Here is a 24,749-nt window from a genome sequence, read left to right as displayed (position 1 = left end):
GGGAGTTACAGAATAGAAGCAACTACTTCACATTCGTTCAAAACTCTGGACCTGTCTTTGTGTGCGTGTGTGTGTTGTTTGTGCCCATGCACGTGCAACGCGAAGGTCTCATGACTAACAAAATTGACATCACCTGGCTGCTTGCAAAGTCATGGGTCCAGTGGCATGCTGGTAAATATTTAACATCTGGCTTTCTGGAGGGGCTGGGGTGGGGTGGGAGGACAATCCTGATTTTTAGCCTTATTTCAACAGGTTAAATGCTCCCACCTGGCCAGTTTCAGCCATCTGTGTGACATCACTGAACATGGAGTGGGGAAGAATGTTGACAGCGCCTCTCCTGAGCTTGAGCAAGTTGGCTCCAACACACCATTGCATGGGATCCTGTCCCTTCCCAGATTCACTGAATCAGAACCTTGGGGATTGGGGCCCAGGAGTAGGAGTTATAACAAGCCCTCCAGATTATTGTGATGCTCACAAAAGTTGGCAAAGCACTGCCAGATCATCATGGAAGTCAGCAGGCTCCTAGGTTTCCTACAGAGGTGACAGTGTCATCTGTGGGAACATCCAAACCAGCAACTTTGTTGAAGCCACAGATTCTCCTGCCCGGAGGGCATACGGATCGTGTACTTCAATCCGGGACTTATCAGTAGAATCTACAGGTTTCAAGAGAGAAAGACAAAGAGCTTAGACAATACCTGTGAAGAGAAAGCAGCCACCAGAACAACTCAAATACAGAAGGGAGAATGGAATTTGCCAGTCGTCAATCCGAGAATACCCAAGGATCTGCTCAGAAGATTCCTGTGAGTTAGCTAAGAAACAAATACAAAAATTAATCGTTATCAAATTCTATCATTAGAGCTATATAACATAGATGCAATCTGTAAGTGGCTTAAACAGCATATGATAAAATTTGTCACTGACTAAAAATAGATAGAAGCGTCAAATCAGTAAAATTTAGGTCTCCAAAATTTGCTCCAAACTTGAGCTTGAGAGAAATAATGGCAATATTGTTTGGTTTATTGTGCCTATATACATGTGTTACAGTGTACTTATTTTTAACTTTTAAATCCCGAAATTGTAAGGAAAACATTAGTTTTTATTGTGGCCAAAAATGCATAATATAAAATGTACAATCTTGGCCATTTTTAGGTGTACATTAGTGTCCATTACATGTACATTATTATGCAACAGATTATAGAAATTGTCATCTTGCAAAACTGGAATTCTTTACCCATTGAACAGTGACGCCCTTTTCCCCTCCTCCTCCTACCCCCAGGCTCTGACAATCATCATTCCACTTTCTGTTCCTATGAATTTGACTAGTGTGGATACCTCCATATAAGTGGAATCATGCAATATTTGTCTTTTTATGATGGGCTTATTTCACTCAGTATAATGTCCTCAAAGTTCATCCATGTTGTCACATATGACAGGATTTCCTTCTTTTTTAGGACAGAATAACAATCCATTGGATGTATAGACCACCTTTCCTTTATCCTTTCATCCTTTAGGTTGCTTCCACCTCTTTGCTACTGTGACTAACGCTATAATGAACATAGGAGTGCAAACATCTCTTTGAGAACCTGTTATCGATTCTTTTGTATATATGCCCCAAAGTGGGATTGGAAAACATTATTATTAGTTAAGTTACTGAGTATTAATTAATAATATAATAATAAATACAAGATTCTTAAAGTCATAGCTAGATATTTGTTAAAAATGGACAAAATCTCTATGCCTGTGGAGAACACAATGTGAAGCATTGGAACAACAGAGAACTCTAAGACAATCTCTGCCTTCTAGAGGTTTAGCCTCTAATTGATGAGCGGAGATCAATATATATGTATATAAACCATGATCATTTATCCTAGAAGTAAATGAGTTCATCTCATACATTGCTGTTGCAAGTACAAATTGGTCAAACCTCTTTGGAAAACTATCTGGTGGCACATACCAGAACTAAAATGTGCCTACCCAGTGACCCAGCAAGTCCAGCTGTTCTAGGCATATAGTAGGTAGATCTTAGGTACATGGCCAAGAGAAATAAGTGCATATATCCACCAAAAGATGTGTACAAAAATTTTTAAAGCAGCTTTATTCACAGCAGCCAAACTTCTGAAAACTGAAATTTTCGGGGGTGGCTGGGAGATTGAATGGATAAGCTGTTGTATATTCTTACAATGGAATACTATACAGCAATAAAAAAACAATAGCCTGCTCCTACATGCAGACACATGGATGAATCTTACAGGTGTCATGATAAGTGAAAGAAGCCAGATGCACATGAATACATATTGGATGATTCCAAGTTCAAGAACAGGAGAAATTAATCCTTGCTGATAGAAGTCAAAGAATGTGGGTGTGACTTTGGAAGGGAAAGAGGTAGCCTTCCGGATTGCTGGAAATGTTCTGTACCCTGATTTGGAGAGTGGTTAAGGTGGTACATTATTATGCAACAATTTATCAAGCTGTGGATTTTTACTTTTATCTTATGGATATAGTACTGAATTTTTTTAAGAAGAGTTTTTGTTTTAAGTACATGGGTTAGTTCAGAGAAGGAAGTGATAGGAGAAGTCCAAAAAGTCAGAGCAGACTTCAAAGGGGAGGTAAGAATTGAGCTGGAAAGAACTGAACTGCATGAGGAAGCTCAGTTCAAGCAAGAGAAGAGGTGGGAACAGATAAATGCACCATGGCACACATGTCCAGAAAGCCTGGCCAACCCTGTGCTTGTCTCTCCAGCACCCATTTGCCCTTCCTCCCAGGATATGATAAGCCCGGTGAGTTGGGTAGGATTGGTTTTACCTCACCTCCAGGAGTGGGCTTGAACTGGTTGGCACCTTATCAAAATAATTACTTAGGGATAAACCAGGCATTTCATGGTTTGGGTCATAAGTGGGTGTCCTCCTACGATGGTCCAGTTAGAGTTCAGCTGAGGCTTTAGTGTCAAGGCTTGGGGAGAAACAGCAACTATCTTCTCTTGGAGGCAAACAAAAAGGTGTACAGCTTCAATTTGGGGTGGGAGCCATTTTTTGGGAAAATGAGGGAATGAGCCTGACGTATAAATTTGGCCTGAGATGAGAGAAATGTGGAGAAATGAAGCTGGAGCCCTAACTGGTGGCTCTAGACTTCTTAGATTTGCAAGCCTTTTATCGTTTATGCCAGTTTGAATGGATTTTTCTATTGCTTTGTAACCAAGTAACTTTTCTGGTAACCTACACCCAGCATCTCTTGGATGATTCTTCTGGTTTCCATGGCCATAGCCACTGCCTTCTTCAGACTCTCATAATCGTGGGTTGAGAGACCCAAAATAGCTTCCTAACTGGTCTCTGCCTTCAGTTTCTTCTTACCTTCATGATCTGCCATATTGCTTCCTGAATGGTCTTCTCAGGCATTTCTGATCACGGCTGCAACGTGCATGACCCTAATGGTTCCACACTTTGGGAGTAAAGGCCAATGGGCTCAAATTTGCCAATTCAGTTTTAACACTTTAATCCTTCAGTTCCACTCACAAGATCCTTACTCTCCAGCCTTCCAGCCTTTGCCAGAGTTAGTCATTCAGCCCATAATGGCCTTGTCTCTCCACCTGCCTGCTGGGAATACCATTGTCCTTTCCAGATCCAGTTTTAAATGCATCTCTTCTTAGAAGACTTCTTAGATTTCTTCAGCTGATAATTACTCACTATGCTATAGTCTCCTGGCATGATCTTCCGTTTTAACAGCTCTCAGCTCAGTCTGTCAGCACCAGGGATGATTTATGTCTGTCTGACTTACCCACCAAGGTATGAATGCTGGCAGGTCAGACGCCTGTATTTTCATCTTGAATTCCTCACTGCACCTTGCAAAGAGTTTTTCATAGACAAACTTCTCAATGTCATGTCATATAGCTAGTTGACTAGAGACAAAACTTCCTTTAGGGAAGGAGGTGGAGATTGAGTTGGAGAGATAAGCGGAGGGGTGGGAGCAGCTTTTGAAGGACTTAAAAAACCAGGTTAGGTATATTAAGCTCAATGAGTTTCATTGCTCTTTTGAATAGGTGAAAGTTTCTCCTGCTGTTTTCCAAAATTCCTTCTATTGTTTCTACATTGTTTACTTTTTTTTTAATCTTTTATTTTTTATCTATCTCCTTTTCTTTGGTGCTGGGGTAGCTGCTGACTTTTGAAATAGCATGCAGTTTGGGAAGAGAACTTGAATGGGAAGGTGATAAGCTTTCTTCTCTCTCCCCCATTGTAATCCCAGAATATGCATCACAAATACCCTTGCTAGCAAAGCAATGAAGCCCACCTACTCAAGCAGAGGTTTTAAATGTTTTTGATGGCAACCTAGTACACACACACTCTATAGTTTTATACATCTGAAACAGACTTTTGCAAAACAACTCTTACTCTTAAATCATGCAATGCATGTTGATATTTTCTGCTATTCTCTTTCATTTCAAACAGACAAAAAGTTGATGACAAACCACTAAATCAATTTCATGCCATTAAGGAATTGAGACCTGCAATTTGAAAAATGTTACACTAAGGGGTATTATATGTTATAATCGTTAGGTTACCATCATTGGTTGAGCACTGTGCTAAGTGCTTTGCTAATATTATTGTATTGATAATTTTATGACTGATTATTTCTATACCCATTTTATGGATGAGGAAACTGAAGCTTGCGGCCCAACAAATTTCTTGGGGTCACACAGCTACTATATGGCAGGGCTTAGACTTCAACACCAGTGGCCCAGTCTTCCGCTTACAGCTCAGTGACACGTGTCATGGCCTTAGGTCACAGCCAATGACAGAGAAAATTTGTGTATATTGGACTTTTAACCTTGCAGAACACACAGAGGATGAGTCCACTACAGCAGAGACAAAAATACTCTCTGCCCCAAAACTTCATTTCTTCACTTGAGCTCTATTCCTACCTTATTATCACAATCTATTAAGTCTCTCAAAAAATGACAACATCCTTAAAATAGGCCATTCGAGCTATGACAGAGAAATCAGTTTTATGATTAAAAGGAAATCTTCCAGAAGGCTGGCACTAAATCTTCTGAATCCTCTTTATATTAACAAAATTCTGTGGACACTAAGAATGAATGTTTTATTTTTTTACCTTTCCTTTTCCAAAGCCCCCAAAACATCTAAAAATTCTACTTTGTTATGTACCTAGCTACAATATGAAAAGTTTATTATTTTAAACATTAGTCTTTTGCCATATAACTTTATTTCCAAAGTTGCTTGATTTTCTGAGTCATTCCTGGAGGAATAATTCAGTTCCATAAACAATTACTCATGTGCCAAGCAGTGTCCTAGGTCATGAGGATACAAAGACCTGCTCCTCACCCTTATAAAGGGAACATCTACTGAAACATAGAACATCATAAACCAGCAACTTCGCAACAGAAATAGTTGGACAAAGTGCAGTAGAAAGAAAAAACATAATTCTGGGGAGGCAGAATTTTGCTTTCAACTATTTTTACATGTTTTGGGGGCTTGCGGAAAGGAAGGGGAAAATAAAATGGACAATCTTTAGAGCCAGCCTCCTAGGTTTCCTCTTGATCATTAAACTGTTTTCTCTGTTAGAGTTCGATTATTCAGTTTTAATGGTTTTGTCATTGTTTGAGGGACTTCCAAATTGGGAGACTAGGGCAGGAATAGAATTCCAGAGAAGAAATGAAGATGCTGTGTAGAGAGAACGCATCTGTACCCTGGAAGTACCATCCTCCCTTGTGTGTGCTGCAAGTTTAAAAGCTCAGCTTCTGCCGATCTTTTCTGCACGTGGTTGGCTGAGACCTACAGCCATGGCACGTGTCACTGAGCTGTAAGCAGAAGTCTGGCCCACCTGTGTTGAAGTCTCCCCTCAGCCATAAAACAGCTGTGTGGCCTCAGGAAATTTGTTGTGCCCCCAGGCCTCAATGTTCTTATCCCTAAAATGGTGTAATAGTGAGGTGATACAATGATGCCACCTTTTATTGTATTCATAATGATGAAGAGGCTGTCCCGAGGGTTTGCCAGATTAAGGCAATCATCCTTGTTCTATCTTTAGGGTTTAGGATGCAGACGACAAGGGGCCAGTGGTCTGTTGCAAAGCAACCTGCATATTCAGCAGCGATATTTACCAACATTGGAATCAAGATAAAATGAAACCTTAAGAGAAGCTGATTTGAAACTCTTCAGTGTAGTGTGAATCTTGAGGATAAACACAGTTCTTCATTTGCTTATTGAACAAACAGTAACTCAGTACTTAATATGTGCCAGGCACTGAATTAGGAGTGGGTACACAAGGGGAACAAGATTTGTGTAGTCCCTGCATTATGGCATCTACAGTCTGAAGGGAGAGACAGACAATATAGAAGTAAATATGTTAACAAAAGGATCTCAGTTGGGGAAGTTTCCACTAAGGACATAAAGCTGATTTAGCGGCAGAGAAGAATAAGATGGGGTGCTTACTTTAGGCAGGATGGTTAGGAGTGTCTCCAGGAGGAGGTGACATTTAAACTGAGACTAGAAGGATGACAAGGAGCCAGTGTATGAACAGCCAATGGAAAGAATCATGGGACCAGCAGATGCAAAGGCCCTGGGGTATGTGGGGCTGTTTGTGGATCATGAAGCTCTGGCCTTCTGCCACACACCCTGACTGGATCCCTCCCCTTCTGTCCTGACAGCTGCTTTCCTGACTCAGCCTTACAGTATGTTTGGGACTCCAGTCTGTGGTCCTGGATGGTTTTGCGTCAACCTAAAAATATGCTGGGATAGCCCTCCCTTTCCCACACGTCTGCCACAGGCTGTATCTTGCCAACTGTGACTTTGCCATTCAATCAAGACCGTCCTTCACATTTATATCATTCTGATTTCTTTGCCTCTGTTTTTGCCTCAGGTCCTGCTGACACAAGGTAGACACTCAAAAATTATTTGCTGAATTTTGGGATGGATTTCTTCAGATCATCAAAGATCTGAGTTTTTGTTTGTTTGTTTGTGGTTTCATCTGCTTATTTATTTCAACATGGGTAAGACTTGGGAGGAGCAAACTGGAGCACATTTGAGGGAGAATGGCATGGCATTCTGGACTGGCACTCAGTTCCTGGAAGGCTACTTTCAATTCTGTAACTCATTAGCAATGTGACCTTGGATGAGCCTTCCCACTTGAGCCTTGACATCTTTCACTAAAATGAAGGGTTTGGTATAAGCACCCTTCAATGTCTGTTCTTTTCAGTGACTCACTGACTTTTAAGATTTGCCACGCCTTCCACACTCCTATGAAAGAAATGTTATCTTTAGGCATCAACTCAGTTTCTAAAATAATGATGCTTTCCATTTGATTGGAATTTGTCATTTGCAGAGCACTTCCATTTCCACTATCACATTTGATTTTAACCAGTCACGTAACACATTGAAGACAAGTTAGTTTTTTGTGTGTCACAAGATGTGAAACTTGCCCAAGGTCACAACGTGCTAGAAAAGGGAATGCCAAGTGTATATACTGTCCCGACTATGGGTGACACAAAAAATTGGACAGAATCTCTACCATGTGGGAGTGGAACAAATTGTTTACCCCTTGAATAGCAGTCACTACTTTTATTATGTTAAGGACTGTTTTGAAATCCAAAGCTCTGTTTTTGTTGTTGCTTTCCAGTTAAACTCTTTAGTTGTAAGGATCAGAAACAGGTTGGCTCAGTTAGGGAAGGGGAGCACTGCAGGAGTCAGCTAGCTTATGGACAGGAGGCAAGGTAGTCCTCAGATAACTGGGAAGGTATCTCGAGGCATCTCTTCCTCCGACCAAATTGTCTGCTTTTCTCTGACCCTTCAAGACCTTTCTTTCTAATCTGAAGAGCAGTTTCCTCTGCTTACTCATGGTTCTTGTTTCCCCATAACCATGGCTCTCACATGGCTTGGCTTCCTGGCACCAACTCTGACCAGCTGAGGGCAACATGTCAGATCCATCACTCACTACAGACCACTGTCAATCTCTTCCTCTTTTAGTTCCTGCGGTCCAGTCAGCTGGGGCTGGTGGGGCTGGGTCAGGAAGGAGTTATGTGGCACCCACATCAAGTTCTACCTCTGTATCAGGATGTATGAACAGGTTCCTAGGGAAGGGATCCTGTAGATGATGGAGTAGGCACCCCAAAACATATCTACTACATTTCCCTTTTTATCTAAGTTTCACAGGATTTTATTGAGTCTCCTACAATGCCTCCAATCTTCATAAGTATACCTATTCTTCTGATAACTTTGGAAGAAAATTCAAATTTGTCTCTTAGTTAAACTAGGAAGACAGTTGCATGATATACTGTACGGTGCAGTTTGAAAAAAAAAAAAACACTGGCCATCTATTGGGCATATTTAGGTTCCAGACCTGATCCTATCAGTGATTTCTGGACAGATCATCTATTTCCCTTGAAATTCAGGGGAAGGGGGAAATCTTAAAATTCTGGAAACTAGAAGGAGTCTTAACAGGATTATCTAATCTGGTCTCTACATTTTACAGTAAATACATTGACATTAAAACCTTAGGTCACAAGGCTGATTGGAGGTAGAGCCAGTGGATTATTTCTCCTAAACAAACGTTTGTGATCTTTTTATTACATCATAGAGCCAGTAGAGGGTTATTCTGAGAATCAGAGATAATGCCTGTGATAATGCAGCAGAAAGTAGTGTCTAAATGTAAAGTTTCATTATAAGATGAGGACATGGAATGGGTACAGAGAACAGGAATCTGCACAATGTGCGAATAGACAGGAAACAACCTATAAAAGCCCTAATTCTTGTTCTCTAAAAATTTACCATGTAAACAGATCATGAAAATAGATCTGAACTCTGTCACTGTCACAAAATTGCATCAGAACATGGAGATCAGGACGTTCCCGCTGCCAGATGGTATAGGAGTGCAGTTGGATGCTGACTATGATTGCAGACTGCCAGCCTTCAAAGGTGGGCTCTCTCACTTAGTAAAGTTGTGTAATATATGGCAAGTTTGTACCACCTACTAAACTGCCCTGGATCAAGCAGTAACAGACTCCGTAGACTCACTCTCAGGATTAAAACAGCCAATATTTGAGAAATTCTTAGAGTAGTGTTTGGGACATGGTAAACCCACTATATAACTGTTAACCTATCATTATTATGACTTGCTTTTCTCCAGTGGGAGGACTAAAAACTCTTTAAAATCCCGTGGGCTAGGTTAGAGATATCAGTTAGTTCAGCGAGGAGTTAAGAGATGAACAGGTAACATTTCTTTAGGGGCGGCTCCGTCTTTATCCGCATCCCCTGAATGCTTATGAAATTCACAAAGCGGCGTTTGTCATTTGCATTTCACAGACCAGAAAACTGGCTAGAGAGGGCAGAACTGGCCAGAACGAGACGTCGAGTCGGTAGTGGGTCACAGTACAAAATCGATCGAAGTCTACAAGAGAATGAGAACGTCTTCTCCAAGTGAAGACTCTCTGGACTTACAAAGCCCTCACTTTTCCAGGGACCTAGAAAAAGATGGGGGTGGGGGTGGTGGAGGAGAGGACCCACATCCCTCTTGAAGCCCAGGCGCTGCACCTCGGTTCAGCGGCCTCTTTCCACGCCGCCCAAGCCAGGCTAAGAGGACCGGCTCCACGGTGCGGGAGAACAGGGCTCGGGCTTTCCGACGGGGAGGCCGGCGTGGCCTCTCCCGGGCCTCCCTCAGGGGATCTGACTCCTCTGCGCAAGTGCATGGAGTTTAATTTCTTAATTTCTTTAGAAACTACACTTTTGAGTCAAAGAACATCGGAGGGCAAGGATCCGGATCAAGAAGAAATGCGCAGGAACACGGAGCCTGCGAAAGGCCCCAGCCTCGGGAGCCCTTGCAGTTCGGCGCCACGCGCGACGCCCGCCCGAACCCCACCACCGGCCTCCGGCCTCCACTCGCCAGTCCCGGAGGAGGCGTGGCCCGCACGCGCCGCCATCTTGGTCGCCTCTCTAGGCGCTCTGTTTACTACTCTATGGTCGCCTGCTCCCGCCCCGCCCCTCCCCAGTCATTGTCTGGAGGAGCAGCCACGGCCGCAGCGCCTTCTCTTTATAAGCCCGCAGTGCCCGGATGTGAATGGATTACAATGTATCTTTCAGGGAAACCTATTATTATCAATGTGACTCCACGGGGGAGTCAATGGTGATGATGATGAGGAGGATGATGATGATGAGACACCTCTAAACTTGGAACAAGTTTAAGACTTTATAAGAGGAGAAGAAAAAAAACCCACCAGCGAGACTTGTTTGAGGAAAAATTATAACTATCGTGTATTGATTTTTTTTTTTATAAACAATAAGAAAAAGTTGTTGGATTTTTTTTTTAATGATTTCTTTTTTGGGGGAGGGAATTTTGTTGCAGTTTTATGGTGGAAAATGCAAAAACCAGAGCCAGGTGCATAATCTTGTATTCTGTGGATATCCCTGGAGCAGAACTGAGTACCAGTTAAAATACTTTTTTGGGGGATACACATGTGAGATACTAAGTACTTGCAGAAGATTTTTGTCTCTCTTTTTAAAGTCACTTTCCTTGGAATATTTTGAGCATATTTGTGGCCATTTAAGGTAACGTTACAATTTGCTGTCAGAGTACTGTTTGTAATTGAATTTAATTTTTTAAAATGTCGATCCCAATGTTTTATTAAAACAAAAGGAACAACCTATTAAATAATTGCCAATGGGAAAAAGTGTGTGCATGCATTTTGTGTATGTACTCGCTAGTAATAACAGGGTTTCGAGAGTGTGTATTTTAACACAAGTTAAAATAGCGTATGTTGCATATACTGGATAAAGCACGCTTGTTACTGCGAAACGATAGAATTATGTAGCTTAATTTTTATCCTAAAAAGTGATGTGAAAAAGTATGTTTTAAGAGCATGCAGGGCCTGTAATGGTAAATGTTGAATTAAAAACTTAAAGTGCTGGCGAACGGGACTTAGCGTGCCTAGGAACTCAAGTGTAAAAACAAAACAACATCCACCCTCAAAAATTGCTTTTTTTTTTTTTGTCGAAGTTCGCAGCTATACTATTCTGCGACTTAAAAGGGAGGGGGAAAAAGTATGTAATTTAGGTTTCGCCCCCAACGCAGAACTACCGACATGAAAATCTCCCCAGCAAAATGTGGCTTGGTTTATATATGGAAAAGAAAAATATTGTTCCTCTTGGCAAAGTCTTTTTGCATCACGTGTATTTGCAGCCTAGTATAAACTTGCTTTGCCGTGTGTGGATGTGTGAGTGAGAGGGAATGAGAGTCAGAGAAAGAAAGAAGTGAGGGGATGTAAACTCGAATAAATTTCAAAGTGCCTCCGATGGATGAAACGGGCAAAAACTGAACTGTTCAGGCTTCAGATTGTAACTGACGATCTGAGGGAAAAATGAGGTGCTCGATGAATTTTCGTTTGTATTTTTTTTTTTTTTTGCGAGGCGGGGGAGGTGTTGAGATTTTTTTCCTCGGGGGGGTGTGGGGGTGCATCCCAGCCAGCCCGACCCGAGCGAGCCGCGTCTCCCCGCCGGAGCCCCCCCACCCATTTCTTTGCTGAACTTGCAATTCCGTGCGCCTCGGCGTGTTTCCCCCTCCCCCCTTCCCTCGTCCCCTCCCCTCCCCGGAGAAGAGAGTTGGTGTTAAGAGTCAGGGATCTTGGCTGTGTGTCTGCGGATCTGTAGTGGCGGCGGCGGCGGCGGCGGCGGCGGCGGCGGCGGGGAAGAGCGGAGCGGGCGCGGGCGCAGGCGGAGGAGGTGGTGGTGGTGGAGGCAGTGGTTAGACATGAACGCCGCCTCGGCGCCGGCGGTGCACGGAGAGCCCCTTCTCGCGCGCGGGCGGTAGGTACCGGCGCCGGCGGGGCTCGGCGGGGCTGGCGCGCCGGGCGGCGCGGGGCTCGGGCTCGGCGGCCCCGCACGCGGCTCCGCGCCTCCCGTGCCGCGGGCTCCCGGCTCCCGGCGCTCCCACTGGAGACACCCCTTCCCCTCCCGCGCCTCTTCCCTCCCCCTCATCGCTACCCCCAGCCCCCCCTCCCCGGCAATGCCACTTGGAGGGACGGATGACTTTGCCAAGGGCCTGACTTTAATTTTTACAACCCTTTCTTTCACAAATTAGGGTGCTGGACAATTACAGGACCCGACCCTCCACTCTGCTCCCCCCCTCTTTCGCCGACCCTGTCACCCCTCCCCCTTTGGACGTGTTTTCACTCCGGAGACGCTCATCTTTAATTTCTTTATAGCGACTTTGAAACGCAGAGGGGAGTGGTGTGTGTATGTGTGTGTGCGCGCGTGTGTGCGTGTGTGCGAGTGTGTGTGGGGGTGGGGTGGGGTGGAGGGTGGGGGGAAAGTTGAGACCGGATCGTTGAGTAGTTTCTCTTTTCTCTGTGATCCATTCATTTCTCGCTCTACCTCCTGTTGCATAAAATGATGCGCTGAAGAGCGGCTTTTTTTTTCCTTCTCGAATTTGGTTTTATAGTGGATGTTACCAGTTTTGATCATCTCTTTGGAAATACAGTATCAATATCGCTTTTTTTTTTTTTTTTGCTATTGCTGCCTATTCCATCTTTAAAAAAAAAAAACAAAAAAACCAAACTCTCCAATCCCTCCCTCCTTTCCACCTTAATCCCACCCGCCCCCACATCCCCACCCCCAACCCCCCAGTCTCCAAAAATCCGATTGTGTTTTCTCCAAGGATTGGGACTGGATTTTCTGATTGCGGTTATTTCCATGTTTCTAGGTTTGTGTGATTTTGCTAAAATGCATCACCAACAGCGAATGGCTGCCTTAGGGACGGACAAAGAGCTGAGTGATTTACTGGATTTCAGTGCGGTAAGAAAGAACGGTGGAAACTAACAACAGCTGTGAAACAAAACAAAACAAAACCGAAAAACCCAAACACTTGAACTAGAAACCAGTACTTATCTAAAGGACAGGAATAATTTTTAATTGGCTGAATCCTTGGTAAACATGAAGGTCTTTTTGATAAGTTTTTAACTACAGTTTTTGGGTGTGATGGACGATTCAGGCTTTTTTTTTTCCAGTCTAATTACTTCCCTTGAATTCCCTACTTACCGAACCCCCCCTTCCAATAATGGAGTCTCACCCCAATGGAGAGGAAAAAGACACCCCTAAAACTGCAAACCACCCCTAAAACTTGGCCTTATCCGAATGCCGACAGTACTAATACTTCGTGTGCTACTTATTTATTTTCTGAAAATGGAAAGGAGAAAATAGGAGACTCCAGTTGTCTCTTAAAGTTTTAAACTGATGGTGCTTTGGATTAGTAGGACGTGTGGTCCTCCAGCTTCTGTCTTTCCCTGGGATTCTGAAAACTCGCGTGTGCGTGCTGAGTATCCATTCTTTAGAACCCTTTGGACTGTCTGTAAATTTCACAGTCGTGAGATCAGCACAGAGCAGAACTTGCACACTTGTGGAGTTTTACGGCTGAACGTGGTCCTCCTCCACCCCTTTGCTTCCCTTCCCCACACCAAGTCCCAGACACGTCAGGGGAATTAATTCATCTTTAATGCCAGATGAGTTTGGTGTAAGATGCATTTGCAAAGCAAAATAAAAATAATCCACAAAACACACAAATAAAATCCAAACCGCCTTTTAAGTGGGGCTCTTTCGTGTTGCTGCTGCTACTGCTGCTGTTTGCTGCTGCTGCTGCTCCTCCAGACCTTTTGGAGAAATGGCTTTCGGAAGTTTTGCCAGGAAACATAGCCCTAGGCAGCTTTGTGGCCCCCTTTCTGCTTGCTGCACTTTCTCCATTCGTTCCTTTGCTTTTTGCAGGCTCTGACTCAGGGAAGGTGCGCATTATCCACTAGATACGTGGAAGAAGAGGGAAACCAATTAGGGTCGAAATAAATGCTGGAGAGAGAGGGAGTGAAAGAGAGAGAGTGAGAGTGAGAGAGAGAGAGAGAGAGAGACAGAGAGAGAGAGGGAGAGTCTTGCTTCAAATTGCTCTCATGTTAGAGACGAAATGAGAATTTAGTGCAGGTGGCACTTTTATTTTTATTTGGGTTCACATATGACAGGCAAATCCTATACGGGATGGAAATGGACGTTGCCACATTGATGGCCAAGGTTTTCAATATGAAACAAACAACTTTTTTCTTCTCCTTTGTAAAACTAGCGTTTTCTAGAGAGCTTGCTGCCCTCCAAACTGAATCTTGTTAACATTATGAGGACTGTGTTGGTTTAAAATGTAGTACTGCCTAGTTCTGGCGATCTAATGAACCCGAGGAAAAAGAAAGAACAGAGTGGTAATGGGGAAGGGGGATGATTGGTAATGCTGTGCCTGTTTTAGTTTTAAGTTGAATGGTGATGTATTTTTACTAAAATGAACCCTTAGCATAAACTGTATATTATATAGTGAGAGTATGAAAGATCTTTGATGAACTCTGATGGCACACGTGTCTTCTTTTCAACAGTAATATTTCTTTGTTTCTTTTAGATGTTTTCACCTCCTGTGAGCAGTGGGAAAAATGGACCAACTTCTCTGGCGAGTGGACATTTTACTGGCTCAAGTATGTAAATTCTTTTCTTAGTGTGCAGTTAAATGTTCTTAGCTGTTTATTCACTCATGGTATATTTTTGGCTCTGTTGAAGTGTTCTGAAAAAGTCATTGAAATTTTAGCCTGTAATGGTACGGTTATTTCATTATCCATTAGTGGTATAAGTTAGGCAAAACCATTATCTTTTGCAAAATTAAAAGTAGGTTTTTTTTTTCTAATCAAGGAAACTGTCTCAGAATTCCATCACTTAATTTAAAAGCAATTTTCTAATACAGTTGTAATCAAACATGTGAAGATAAGGCAGCGTTAACATGGGGGAATAAATTAATGTTTCCTATTTGAAAATAGGGGGAAAAATCTAACTTTCATGAAAAGGGAAAATCTCTTGTAAATAATATCAGTTTTATTGGGTACTATGTATAATTAACCCTTTTAAAGAAATGAGCACTTAATTTTGCAGATGAATGCTGCGTAGTAAACCATAGCTGTAAATAGAGAGATTTGCTAATCTGAGAGCTAAATGTGAATTCATTTATATTTAAAATACCCTTTTTGATGCTTTGGCTGTTTTTATTCCCCTAAGTATCTACTTATGCAAGGAATTTTTGCTATATTTCAAGTTGCAAATTTGGAAGGACTTTCACATTTTATAAATGAAAGATCTTTGGATGATGCTTCAAAAAGACGTTAGCGCTATTCACAAAGGAATCTGTGTGTGCAATGATTATCTGGGAACTAAGAAGGAGTTTTAATAGGGGATTCTCTGAAAGTCTGCTATTAAAAGTAAAAACTGAAAATAATGATATTCATTTAAATTTTTTTTTTTGTCCAGTGAATTTCATATCAGAAGGAGGCAGACATTGTTGTCTGCTGTCCTTTACGTTCAAGGCTTAAATCCGTTTATGCTTGTTAAACAGCTGTAGTATTTGAGGAGTCCTGGCAGTGGTACATAACAGTACATTAGACAGAGTACTGTTCTTAAGCCAGACTGGTAAACTTGACATCGTTGAGCTGTGAGATACCAGTGGAATTGTCTGTTAGCTACTGAATATAATTTCACATCTCTTAATACTCGTTTGATGCTATAGCAATGAAAGAAATCTGTTCATCTTTGTGATTTGTGTAATTGGCATGCTTTCACAAAATTAGTGGCTTTTAAAAGTTGCTCGTTTCCAAATAAGTTACTTTTCCTTTTGTTGGCCCCCATAAGTCTAAGGGAATTTTTGCTTCTAAAACTTGATTTATAAAATACATGATGACTCCTAGAGTTATATTTTATCTTTTATGTTTTTGGGTCCACTTTGATTAAAAGGGCTGTTGACCGTATGTTCGTGTTTTACTGTCTGGACCCTGTTACATTTTTCATTTGGGACTTAAATTTTGTTGTTGTTGTTGTTATATTCGTATTGCATCTTTCAAATTTCTGTATTGTGTTCTTTACACAGCTTTGAAGTGAAGATGAGGACAAGTGTGTCTTGTAGGCAAATTAATTTTTCATGTTAGACAGTATCAAAATAGGTACCAACTTTATCTCTGACAGTAATTTTCTTTTTGATTTTACTTATGAAAATGTGTATTCAGTTGAAATCTAAAAGTAGATTATGTCAGAAAGGCACAGAGAGAGACTGCTTTCAGAGTCAGCGCAAAAATACTCTTTTGCACTGTATAATAACTGACACATTTGGAATAATTCAAGTGTGTCAGTTTAGATATGGTTTAATAAAGTAAGGTGATTTAGAAGCATGAAATTGTGTACATTTGGAAAGACAACTGTGCATCTGGTCTTTTTTAAGTTCACATTTAAGTGAAGTCCTTGCTATGATGTTTAAGTGTTTATAGAGTTTGGGCTGGATAAATATGAATATGTATTAATGCATTTTGATAAGTGATCATATACTGCAACTTACACAGTTCTTTAAGACAATATATCTATCTACATAAACCTAGACAGACTTCATCCTTAGTGAGACATGTGATATTTCTAATGAATATGCTGTGATTATTTTTAAGGTGTTGAACTTTACGTGACATTGTACCAGAGGTGTAATTTTCAGGCCCACATGTTTACTTGTAAAGGTAAAAAGTGTAGTGGCTATTTTGTTCTGGCTGCTGGATTGAAAATGCAGGGTGTTCATCCAATGCAGTATAATGGGGACTATAATATATATGGTACAGATTGGAGTGTTGATTTTTCTCATCTGTCTGAGACAGTAAATGGCTTTGTTTCCACTCAATAACAAAGATAAATCCCTTTTTAAGGAATAACAAATAAAAAAAATGAGGAAAACTGCATTTTGCCCCTTAGCAGGAAGGATGAACCAGGAGACTTTGGACAGAGAAATAATTTTCTAAATGTACTTCAGGTTACTTTCCATTGTATTGAGGGTGCTTGCATGTCACTTTCAAGGGTAGCTTTGAAACTTGGGTCCAGGAAAAAGCCACAGTGCAAATGAACTGTTCATATTGGAAAAACCAGCTCTAGTTTTTCAAAGTGAGAGGCATGGTAATGTTTCATGCTTAAAGTTCCTGGTAGCTTGTGATTGCATTAATATAGGATGCTCCATCGTGATTTGCAATGTGAGAGTGAAAATAAAGTGTAGCCGTATTCCCTTTAATCTTTCATTTCACAAACATGCTTTTCCCTACCACCTTAAGAAATGGTGAGGCTGCTACGGAGAATGGAATGTAACCTGAGCTACAGCCTGACATTCCCAGGGAGCATTTTTCACATGAAAGGCTTTTGTCAACCCAGGAAAGGACCAGCAGTTTTTGTTTGATGTTTGCAGGTGTTCAGCAGAGAGCACTAAAACAATTCAGCCATGATAGTTCAGAGCTTGGATGACCTTAACAGGGAGAACTGGTGGGCTCTGGAATTATTTTTAAGGGATAGTTGAAACCTATAGGGTGACTTATATAAAGGGATTTAATATCCATTATATCATTGATCTTAAAACAAGCTAAAAGCATCCACATGCCTGGATGATTGGAAAATTATTCTCATTAAAAAGTAGGATGGCAAAGTTACCAAACGAAAAAAGAAAGGCACCTAGAGTCTATAATTTATTGACGAACAGGGGTTTAATTTTCTAATATAACAAAAATACAGTTTATTTGGTTACCTTTGAGTCTTTTATGAGCCAAAGATAAACATACTAGCTTTGGCATCTTTCAAAAAGTAGTTTTAAAGTTGAGCCTCTAAAATTATCTACACTCGAGAACAGCCCTGGTCACATCTGTTACATGTATTTACAGTTAGTCTGTGACGGATAGTACATCTTTCTTCCCTAGTTTAAAAGTTGAGCCTTTTTCCCTGTAACTGTTTAGTTTTACTTAGGTGTTCAGCCTTTGTTAAAGATTGCCAAATGAATGGGTGTTTTAACAATTAGGAGCAGCAGTAAAACACATCACATCCCTGTCATGGTGATTTTTGGAGGAGAAAAAACATTTCTCCGCGTTCACACAATTAGTTAACTTATATCCATATGACACCCAAATGACACATCAGTTTAGTAAATTCAGAGAGGAAAAAGAAAAATCGATCCACTCTAACGGGTAGTTTTGTATCCTAGAGAAAATTCAAATGGTCAGCATCCTGAATTAATTTCCAGCCATACCAGTTTGAGTTCATGGTTGTGATGTGAAAAAAAATTGGTGTCCCCCAAAGATATTTGTGGAGTAGAGTTGTTTAATTGTGTGTGTGTGTGTGTGTGTGTGTGTGTGTGTGTGTGTTTTAAAACGGCCTTACTATTATAGTACAATTCATAATGCTTGTGTGGCTTTTTGTAAAAAGCACAGTAATTAAACAGGTTAAAAAGAAAGGAAGTGGCATTATGTTAGAATCATAGAATTTTGGGATAGGAACCCCTTATAAATATACAGCCTAGTGCCTTCAAGTTAAGAGGCCCACGTTAAGAGTTTCCAAACTCTGCCTTATTTGCTATTCTAAAAAACAAGTTTTGATTTGCTGATTCTCTGTGGCCCTGCAAATCCTTTATTGGAATAACATTGGTTTCACTACTATGTTTTCCTGTAATTTGTATTGCATAATAGTGTATCAGGATTTGTGTGCTGATCTTTCTGCGTACAAATACTTGTAAATGTGCGTGTGTTCTTCGAATGCTTTTTAAGGTTTAGAGCTGCATTTTGGATTATTGATCATTCTCTTTTGCCTGATCTCACGTGTGACTATTTGCAAGTTGTTAGATCGAATAATAGAGAGTGGATGGGCAGGCCATTGGCAAAATTAAAGTGCTTCTTGCTGTGCCATGCACTTTATGTTTGTCGTATTTTTTTAAATCCTCCCTGGAGCCCAATGAGATGCCAAGATTACCATGCTCAATTCAAAGATGAGGAAACTGAGATTCAGAGATGGTAAACCACTTACTCTCAAGGCAGCCAGTAATGATTAGGTTTTAAACTCAGGTCTGCCTAGCTCCATGTCCTTTTCACACACGCACACGTGCGCGCGCGCGCGCACACACACACACACACACACACACACACACACAGAGACAGTCAGATACACCTTTTTTTCCAAGATCATATAGGCATAAGAATATATTATTGAGGTTTGTGTGCAATACTATTCCTGGTCTTTAGATAAACATTTTTTAAAAACGTATTTAAGGTAATGATATAAACCATGTCCCTTATTTTTCCTGCTTTATTATCCAAATAAGCTAGCCTTCTAGTTTATGTTCGATTTCACTGTGACTTAATATCTCATATTATTATTATGTTTATATACAAGGAAAATATAATTGGACATTTTCAAAGTCGTGTTTTGGTTCTGTTATAAAGTGACAGTCTGGGTCCCAGTGAAAATTTTTTTCTTATTTTTTTGTGCCTGATCAAACCAGAAGTTGAGGTAACAAAGCTTGCTCTGTTATTATCTAAAAAATATAAAAAATAAAAAAGATTTCCTTTCTTTAATTGTAACAAAATTTTGCAGTTTCTTGTTAGATCTTTGAAACTTGATATTCAAGAACAATAATCCTAAATTCTATCTGTATCCCTAATATAAGCAGTTTTGTAGTTTTCATATGTCTATTACCAGACATGTGCTTAAAAATGTTACATTTTCTAAATTCAGAGGGAAGAAGCAGTACTCTTTTTGACACTGACTTAAGTAAATAAAATGCTTTAAACAAGCATAGGGATCCAAGATCTGTTGAGCCTGAAATGCTTAACATTTTTGACAGCGTCAGCAAATTATCTTTACCCTACTATTGTAATGAGGAGATCACTTAAATAACAGATGAACAGCTAAGTCACATAAACATATATAATAGAACTATGTAATGAAAGTTTATGCTGTTAATTGCTCGAATCTGTCTTAAATGCTCAGAATCATGGAGCAGTAAAGACTGTCATATAAACAGTTTTGTTTTGAGCTTAAAATTATTCCTTTTTGCTTTCATCTGCTATGATAAACAAAGTAATTTTGTAAGCTTTACAGATCAAACATTTACTCCTAATGGTAAACTGCATTTTATATTGGAAGTTTGCAACCTGGTCCAAGGCAGAGAGTTGAGTCCTGGTGGCCCCAGGCCTGTGATTTTCAACGTTTAGTATTATGATGCTGTTTAGATCTGTTCCCATAAGCCAAGATAGCAGATCTTAAGTTGTCTAATAAGGAACATAGTGTGTTTTGAAATGTTCTTCAGCTTACAAGTCTTGAACCAAAATGTTCTTGGCCAAACCTTTAGAATTTATATCTATATGTTGGGTAAGTCAGATCTTGCACAGACAGAGCATCAAAACAAAGCTAGGCTGAAACCAAAAAAAAACCCCTCCTTCCTTGGTTTTCATATTTTATGAGCTATTTTTTTAATGACCAGGTGTTCTTCCAAGTTAATTGGATGGTGCTAAGATTTGGAGAAAGGAAAGTAAAGCACATTATAGGTTTTTGGTTTTTTTAGGTTAATTTTGTTGCTGGCTTCTTACTCCTCTGAATAAAGTTTTCAGAACTGACCACCAAGTTTATAAGCTTAAACATGGGGCATCTATTTTCTAACTCTGTGAGCCCACTCACACTCAGCAATAAGGTATGCACATGAGTTTTAGGTGGGTACTTGTGAACCATACGTCTCTTAATGCTTATGAGAGCCGTAAGAGAAATAGCAATTTAATCTTTAGAGAAGATTGGTTAACACTTTTTATAAGTAATGTATATATATATTTATGTCAGGCTCAAAGGAATAGCAAAAGGATTGAAAAAGGTTGTCATATTTATTTTCATTTCAACAATAAATAAAGGCCCAGTTAATCAGCATATCAAATAGCCAGGTGTGTTTAGAATCAGTTTATGTGGATGAATTTCAGGGCTGTAAGAAAGTGTTTTATTTAAAGGTGCAGCCACTCGATTGTTCAAATGGATGCTTTTGTACTTTTGTGTGACAATTAACATTTAATGAATGACTTTCTAGACTGCCATTGGTGGTAATTACTATATGTAGTTTATTAACTGAAATCCATTGTTGGATGTGCCTGTATTGATTTGTTTTGCAAACAACCCTTCACATGTTCAGCAGTATTTGTACGTTACTTTTTAAAGACCCTATTTCATTTGTTGGTGCTGATAGTGCCCCTAAAATTTTTAGCTTACAAGTGCTTCTTTGATGGGAGTGATTTTCATTAAATTAAAAGTTCATCCGCTTTTCAGCTAAAAATGTTTGCACTTAGATCCTCAGGGAATCCCAAAGAAACTACACAATACTGTTTTTCAAGTAAATGATTTATAGAAATTTAGATTTACCAGGAGACTTTAGAGATGTTCTGTTACCTTTGGGATAAAAAGCCAAGGTTTGGGACGGTTCAATGTCTTTTGCCCAAATCATACAGTTGGTTACTGGCTATAATGGGACACAAATACAGATGTCCTGACCCGGCTGGTCAGGGACCCCATGCTGCTTTTAATTAAGATTTGGACTCAATCCGTTGGTACCAACTGTATGTTTCTTAAGAGGAAGAAAATTTGTATCATCTACCATTTCTGAAAAATGTAATAAAAGTTCAGATTATGGGAGATGGACATCGTAATCCAGCCCACTTGTCATCACGTGCTCTAATTTGGCTAAGGCAGTTGACGAATAACTGTTAAAATGTATTGTGTTATTAAAAATAACAAAGTAAGACCCATGATTAAATATCAGAGCTGTAATTTAATCTCGGGGGTTCTGGTGCTGTTCATAAACCATTCGGCTTTTTTCTGTAACAGATGACGTCAAAATACAGCTTGATTGAATTATGACCCTGGGTTACAGGAGCACCTGCCTGTGCCTCTACTTCATGGCATGTCAGCGTTTCCATTACAAACTTTTTTTTCCCCTCTGACATTTTTAAGTTCGAATAGTTAAACTAGACTGATGGTTGACGTATAAAATTTCAGCCCCCTGGGAAAAGACTGTTTTCCCAATAAAATGGAGAAGGTGGTGACAAAGCTCCATTACGGAATACCTTTTAGAATGTTCTTCCTTGCTTTAATCTTCCATTAATTTAAACATTCCCTTTTGCGGTACTTAGCTGAATTGTGAGGCATCCAAATGGAAGGTTTTAAATCTCAAATCTCTCAAGCCAAGACTTAAATACAAGGCATTTGGAGGACTGTTAAACTAGGGAAAGACCTAGCTTCTGTGAAGGATGATGTTGAAATGATAGCTCTGGCTACTCCAGTTTTCCTGTTGTGTAAATGCTGAAGATGAGGATGTGAAAAACATGCAAATTTGCATACCTTATCAGTAATTACTTTTATATCCACTTAAGATTGAGTAAAAATTGATAATGAATGGTTTAGGACGGTCTATTTATTTATCATTATCTGGAGACTGGTAGCAGAGCTTCATTTCAGCCCCTGGGGTTTGAATATTTAGGCGGTGGAGACAGGACATTGTATCCGTCTAGTGAGTTATTTTTTATCTACTCCTCATCGTTCTTATCGATGGTTCATGTACTCTATATAGTACATGCTATGCTCATATTCCCCTGTGTTAGCCATTACAGGACACAGAGCTCTTTGTGGGAGAAAGGTCTGGCCCTGAGAGGGCATATACTCTGATTGGAAAGAACAGAAAAGTACACATGTAATTAATACTCAGTGCCCCACAGACAAGTGTCATTAACACTGAGGGAGTTTAGGTAAAGCAAAACTTACTTCTTGCTGGGGGAAATGAATAATAAAGATTTTGTGGACAAATCGATTCTGATTCTTGAAAGAGGAGTAGGATTTTGACATGGGGGCTTTGGGACTGAGCATTTTATGTCAAGATCTCTGTGAGCCAGGCACAGAGGAAAGCTATTAACAAGGGTGGGATAAAGAGGGCGAATTCCTCGTCTGTTGGCAGTGGAGTCAGCTCTGGTCTGGGCACCTCAGTGACTTCCAGGTAGGCATTCCTATCTTGGAAGCTTTTTATTCCCCTTTTCTGATTTTGGAATTTCAGCTAGAGATGATAATCCAGTTCCTTCTCCAAATGCATGTTTTTAATGGTAGTGTCAGGCAGAAATCAAGGTTTTTATGTTTCCAGTTCCAAGCTCTTCCTGTTGTATCATTCAGCCATGGAAATTTTCTTGAGTCAAAGTGAGAGCTACTTGGGAGAAAATGATTTATTTAATTGAATTTTGGAAATCTAGATTCTGTTGCAATGTTTGCTGTTAAATAGCTCTTTCGTATTGACAAAGTGATAGCATCTCAAAGCCTGTATCTTAAAACTGAAAAAAAAAATACTTTGAAACTCTCCAGTTTCAAAATAAATAAAAAATATTTTCTAATTGCAAAAAACCATCGTTATGGTTTTATTATTATTATCACTGCCATCACCATCCCTGGTGCCACATCCCTTGGTTCAGAAGCTGACAGGGAAATGTGATAGTTATCACTGCCCTGCAATACATTTGGAAATGCATTTACAAAACGTTCTCAAAGATATTGTGATTGGAGCCCAAACCTATCTGACATTTGTAAAAACATGGAGTGGCCAGGTATACCTTTGAATAAAATGTATCATAATTACATCACACATAGGAAAAATACGTAAATACTATCCTCTCCTTAAGTATTGATTAGTTGAGATTAAGATTTCTTTCTCTCGGTGACCTTCAAGTATTTCAGTATAGCGCGTGCTTCCACGTTTCCACAAGAAGCCACCAATTCATGTTCTAGTTGACACTGGCTTAGGAAGATTGTATTAATGAATGATTGTGCTTGTTATAGGATATAAACAAGACTTTTATGACAAAGAATATTTTAGACCCGTTTACCCATTAAAAAAAAAAATGTCAGTTTTGGACCTATGTATTCTCAAAACTTTTTCTTCACTTTCAAAAGTAAGGGATTCATACTGAAAATGTTTTGCAAACCTACCTACAACTTAAAACTCATCTAAAAATAAGTAAATAAATAAACCTAATTACCTCACCCCCAAAATAAATAAAATAAATAAAAACCAAACAAACAAGAAGGTTGAATATACAATTTCATACGTAACCCAATTTTGCAGTTTTGAAAAAGCCAAACAATACCAGTTTCAGTCCTTGGTCAAATGATCGTTCTTTGTTGTGTGCCTTCTTGTTTTGGAGGGGGGAGGTAATTAGGTTTATTTATTCATTTCTGAATGGCAGTCGGGGGATTGAACCTGACCTCATGCGTGCTAAGCATGTGCTCTACTACTGAGCTATATACTCCGTTCCCCAATATAGTATGAGTTTAACCCAACATTTTTCTCTTTCCAGATTCTTTTTTGTTGTTGTTGGTGGTGGGGGAGGTATGAGGTTTATATATTTATTTGATGGAAGTCCTGGGGATTGAACCCAGGACCTCATGCATGCTAAGCATGTGCTCTACCACTGAGCCATACCCCACCCCTCCACCCTGCCCTGTTCCTCTCTGAACTTCATTGTCTACTCACTGGTGTCCCAAACCATTTGAATTACTTTTCTGTTCTCTTGTGGGCACTGTGTTTCTTCACTTAGTTTCTTTTAGCCGCATGGTTAATTTTCTTTTGACATCTAATTTTCCTTTGATATTGTTAACCCCTGATTTTTCTGCAGTTTATCTTTTCAGCCCACATAGAACAATTTCTGTTTTACATGGGTGTACATTTGCAGTGTACATTCCCTGGTTCTGAAGGAATTCTACACTTTAGTCCCTAGTCATTTTGGTAGAATTGGATAAGGTGAGAAATATTCCATAATTACTTTCAGCAATTAATTTTGCTTAAAAAAAATTCCATTACTGTTGAAGGCTTGGTTGTTTAAAAGAATGTTGAAAGCTTCAGAGAAG

General features: G+C 40.0%; 1 protein-coding gene across 12 annotated transcripts in view; it reads left to right on the top strand.

Annotated features, from left to right (window-relative positions):
- Nucleotides 1-10,041: 10,041 nt before the first annotated feature.
- TCF4 (transcription factor 4) overlaps nucleotides 10,042-24,749 on the top strand; it is a 344,588-nt gene continuing 329,880 nt past the window's right edge. For 8 of the 12 annotated variants that reach the window (XM_074355223.1, XM_074355219.1, XM_074355216.1 and 5 more), the window contains exons 1-3: nucleotides 11,640-11,798; nucleotides 12,694-12,785; nucleotides 14,413-14,485. In XM_074355223.1, the coding sequence (XP_074211324.1) occupies nucleotides 12,714-12,785; nucleotides 14,413-14,485 (145 nt within the window). In that variant the 5' untranslated portion in view covers nucleotides 11,640-11,798; nucleotides 12,694-12,713. Of the gene's footprint in view, nucleotides 10,545-11,226; nucleotides 11,359-11,639; nucleotides 11,799-12,693; nucleotides 12,786-14,412; nucleotides 14,486-24,749 lie in introns of those variants that run through there. The other 4 variants (XM_045521494.2, XM_010961328.3, XM_045521501.2 and 1 more) reach the window with 4 other exon arrangements.

This window comes from Camelus bactrianus, chromosome 30, assembly GCF_048773025.1.
Source record: "Camelus bactrianus isolate YW-2024 breed Bactrian camel chromosome 30, ASM4877302v1, whole genome shotgun sequence".
Taxonomy (NCBI): Eukaryota; Metazoa; Chordata; class Mammalia; order Artiodactyla; family Camelidae; genus Camelus; species Camelus bactrianus.
The sequence above is the reverse complement of the archived record's forward strand: the minus strand, read 5'-3'. Positions and strand labels throughout refer to the sequence as shown.